We start from the raw sequence: 4,632 nt of genomic DNA on the forward strand, positions 1-4,632 counted from the left end.
GTTAATTTAAAAATTGCTTTAAACCCCATTAAAATTTTCCCCTAGGCCAGTCCTGCAAGTTGGAATAGCCAAGTCTTAAGGGCGCGGCGGAAGGGAGATCAGGGATCACCCTGATCTCTGGGGGTAGCTCATTCCAGAGGGTGGGAGCTCCCACAGAGAAGGCCCTCCCCCTTGGGGTCGCCAGCCGGCACTGTCTGGCAGACGGCACCCTGAGGAGACCCACCCTGTGGGAGCGTACAGGCCGATGGGAGGTAATCTGTGGCAGAAGGCGGTCTCGAAGATATCCCAATTGGCTATCCATATTAGAGATATTCATGCACCCCAAATTCATAAATTTAGGAAGAGTAATTACATATAAAGATATCTTAGACGAGAATGGGGACCTGAAAACAAGGAAAAGATTATCAGAAGATGGTATAGAGCTGGAATGGTGGGCATACTTACAAATACAGTCACGATACAAAAAAGACAAAAAAGAACCAGGGATAAAATTAGAGCATACACAATTAGATAAAATCCTTCTAGGAACATAAGATCAAATGATAAAAAAGATATATCAATATTTATTAGAACAAGATTTGTTAGAAGAACAGGTAAAAGAAACAATGTTAATCTGGAGTAAAAATTTTGGTTACAGTATTGACCTAGATAATTGGCAATCATTATGGGACAGAAACAGGAGGTTAACACTAGCCACCTCCTACAAAGAAAATTTATACAAGATGTTTTATATATAGATGGCACCTTCCCCCTACAAGGCTAGCAAAAATAGATAAAAAAACCTCACCAACATGCTGGAAATGTAGAAGGTTTCCAGGGACTTATTATCACATGTGGTGGGAATGTTCAAAGGTGCAAAATTTTTGGAATTGGATAAAAAATTGGCTGGAAGAAATACTATTACAAAAAATTGATTTAAAACAAGAAATCTTCTTATTAGGGGTTATTAATGATAAATTCAGCAAAGCATCTTTTTACTTACTATTGCATATTTTAACCGCAGCAAGATTGGCATATGCCCAAAAATGGAAAGGAAAGGAAACCCCCACTGAGGAAGAAATAATAAAATTTTATCCTGCGCCGAAATGGACAGGTTAACTCTAGAGATTAAAAATAAAACTGAAACAGAGTATTATGAAATTTGGAAAAAATTGTACGATTGGTTAGAGATAAGGAGGATCGCTGAGATGATTATCGATTGACTAGTTGATATCATAAGGACTTCTTATTAGTACCTATATTAGGACACAACTGAAAGATATGTAAATACGTTGACGATTGAAAGATGGTTTATCAAAAAATTTACAGATGTTATACGCACAGTTTGTTATACTCTGTCCTGTTATAGAATGTATTTTAAGTTTCTGTTTTCCTTTCTGTAACATAAGGGAATACTAATAGCACTGTTGAAGCCAGGGAAGTTGAATCATTTCCATTTTTGTTTTTAAAATGTACATTTAATAAAAATTTGTTAAAAAAAACATGTATTGTCTCAAGTATCTCACTCTCTACAGATATTCTAGAATTCTTTTAGTACCTGTTGAAAACCCTAACGGAGTCTTTGGCTTTTAATAATATGATGTTAACACATTTGCCATTTTAGCTTTCATTATCCTTTTCTTTTGTTGGTTTTGAAGGCTTTAAAATGCTTTTTAAACAGCTCTGGCTGACCTGCCAGTGTAACACTGTATTGACATGATGCTTATTGGGAAATGTATTTTTGCATTTTACTAAATTCTAAGTTTAATAACTACTGGAGAACTTGCTTTAATAGTATACAAATGTTACAAGTAAGCTGAAAGATAGACCCTCAATTTTCTCTAGGCTGTAAACAGATGCTTTGACAAGGCCTTAGTGTTTGCATGGCTGGTATGTTGTGGCAAAGGCAACGGAGACAGCAGGCAAGATAATGGCCATTTGGAGTGGATGATAAAAATACAAAGCCTATGTCAGTTTTTTTATGTACTGTACAAGCATATGGATGCAATAAATAAACTAGTGGTACTTAATAAGTAATGTGGATGAAGTCTAATATTGTAACATATGGACTTTGACTGGAGAGATTTCAGTTTAAATCTCCATGTGAACCAGGGAAATTATTGGATGACTTTTTCTACCAACAGATGGCTGTCCCACTCACAAGACTGTTGTCTGTTGCTAAATCAGCCACTCGCCAACCATCATCCAAATAACATAAGGCTGTGAATTTCAAGGGACTTGCTGAGGATGACTCTACATGATGAGTAAAACAGTAACCATTTTTCATAGATTTTGGAGCCAACTTGATAAAATGGACAGGGCAGCAAGATTGTACTGGGAAAAAAACCCCTGCAATTTACAATATGGTTTGCCTCCCTGCCATTCCAGAAAAAAATGAAAGCTAGCAAAACTATTTTAAAGCCAAACAGTCATGCCTCACACAGATGGTTTATTTACTTTCAGATATTCAACATAAGAGCTGCATAGAATAATGCTCCAGCAAGGGTTACTTAAGAGTTGTTTCTTCAGATCTGATTTTTGAGAATACCATCTTTAATAAACCTTCACTGAAGAGAAATTCCTTGTCTTTGCATTTCTGATCCTATTAAGACTGAAAATGAAAAGAACGTCAGTCCTAAGATTTCTCAGGATCCCACGCTACAGTTATTCTTTCATTCTAGGGCCAAATAGTAACTCTTGAAGGTTGGGGAATGCAATGGATCCTGATGAGTCTTGTCGTTCTCTTTAATTAATTTACTTGGCCTATTCCCAAGGACACTACACATACTTCCTTTTCAGTAAGTTCTTTTTATTGGACCTGTTTGAATTATGGTAACTGGTAATCTCCCTCCCTCCCAATTAACTGAATAAAAGCGGCTCTGGGTTTAGTAGTTGCTCTGACGTTCTTGCTGCCGATATCCTCCCCGCCGCATGTAGCCCCCTTCGTTCTTACGATAGCCATCCTTTTGGTCTGCAAGATAAGACAAGAGTTGATCAGGAGTTAAAGGTACAGCAAAATATGAATCAGGGACAAGCAAACAATAAATGGCCACGGAATGAATATCACTTTGGCTGTGCAGATTGTATTAGGGGGGGGGAGGAGGAAGAGAGCAGAAATGGTCAATGAACTGTACTTTCCCTGGCTGGAGGGATATTAAAACAAGATGAACTTGAATCCTATAATGAAAAGAATGGAGGCTTCATGCCCCGATACTAGGAAAATACTAGGAAAAATAAGATACTTAGTAAACTTTCAAAAGATTTTCAGATTTTGTTCCACAGCCGCTGGAACATTTTTCCCCTTGGTAAAGGGAAGTACAGACATGAGTGTGTTTGTGTGTTGTGAAGAGAAAAATAGTTAAGTACCAGTGACACCTGGGCTTTAACTTACCCCGAAAGTAGCCACCGTAAGTGCCCTGCTTCTGATCAAAGACCCTCTCATTGTTTTCCACAAGGCTGCCCAGCTTCTCAGCCAGCTGCAATGCCAGGTTCTGCTGGGTGGTGGGCTCTGTTCGATGCATCACAACTGTCTGGGTTGGCTGATCTAAGGAGGCCTAGAAAAGTTTGAAAGGCACAGAATAGCTTGTACGCACTGAGAGATTCCCTCCTATGTTGTACGTGACCTCCTAGCCAGCTCTACCAAGATGAAATTTCTACACAGTATGGAACTGAATCTGACTTGAATGCTGTAGTCCTCCTACCCACTACAAAATTCTGATTCGGTCTCTTCCGATCATGATTATCTTGGTCGTTTGAAGGGGTATTTGCCAACACAGGTAGCCCTGTACTTACAATTGCAAGTAGTCCTCGACTTACAACAGTTTGCTTAGTGACCACTGGAAGTTACCAGGGCACTGAAAAGAGTGACTTATGACCATTTTTCCATACTTATGACCTTTGCAGCATCTCCCAAGGTCACATGATTTACATTCGGATGCTTGACATTGATGATGGTTGCAGTGTCCCGGGGTCACGTGATCCCGCTTTGCAACTTTCTGACAAGGAAAGTCAACGGGGAAACCAGGTTCGCTTCACAACCATATTCCTAATTTAACAACCACAGCGATCTGCTTAACAAATGTGGCAAGAAAAGTTGTAACAGGGGCCAAAACACATGTAACAAATTTCTCACCTACTAACATAAATTTTGGGCTCAACTGTGGTCGTATGTTGAGGACTGCCTGTATTCTTTTAGCCAGCAAAACTACAACAGCAGTGAAACAAGTAACTTAGAATTGGTCCTCGCGCTTACAATCAATGCAGCATTCCTGTGGTCACGTGATCAAAACCTGGGCACTTGGCAGGGATTTACAATGGTTGTAGCACCCTGGGATCACAGGATCACCACCTGCCACCTTCCCAGCTGGCTTCCGACAAACAAAATCAATGGAGAAGCCAGATTTTTTAAAAATGACTGTGTGATTCACTCAACACCTGCAGCAATTCACTAAACAACTGTGGCAAAAAAAAAGTCTTAAAATCAGGCACCACTCACTTAACCGCCTGCATTGCAATGGAAATTTTAGTTTTAACTGTGGCTGTAAGTCAAGGATTACTCTAATATAATTATTATTAGAGGTGAGGCTGTTGTTGATGAACAGGACGGCAGATGATATTATTACAGATAATATGAATGCTTTTTTTTTTTTTTTA

General features: G+C 39.1%; 1 protein-coding gene across 1 annotated transcript in view; it reads right to left on the reverse strand.

The window, feature by feature from the left end:
• Positions 1-2,411: 2,411 nt before the first annotated feature.
• Positions 2,412-4,632, reverse strand: part of LOC107289886 (eukaryotic translation initiation factor 3 subunit C-like) — a 26,880-nt gene continuing 24,659 nt past the window's right edge. Inside the window, 3 exon segments of the mRNA XM_015818711.1 lie at positions 2,412-2,950; positions 3,371-3,583; positions 3,752-3,761. Coding sequence (XP_015674197.1) covers positions 2,865-2,950; positions 3,371-3,583; positions 3,752-3,761 — 309 coding nt within the window. The 3' untranslated portion in view covers positions 2,412-2,864.

This window comes from Protobothrops mucrosquamatus, unplaced genomic scaffold (genome assembly GCF_001527695.2).
Source record: "Protobothrops mucrosquamatus isolate PMUCROS unplaced genomic scaffold, P.Mucros_1.0 scaffold780, whole genome shotgun sequence".
Classification (NCBI taxonomy): Eukaryota; Metazoa; Chordata; class Lepidosauria; order Squamata; family Viperidae; genus Protobothrops; species Protobothrops mucrosquamatus.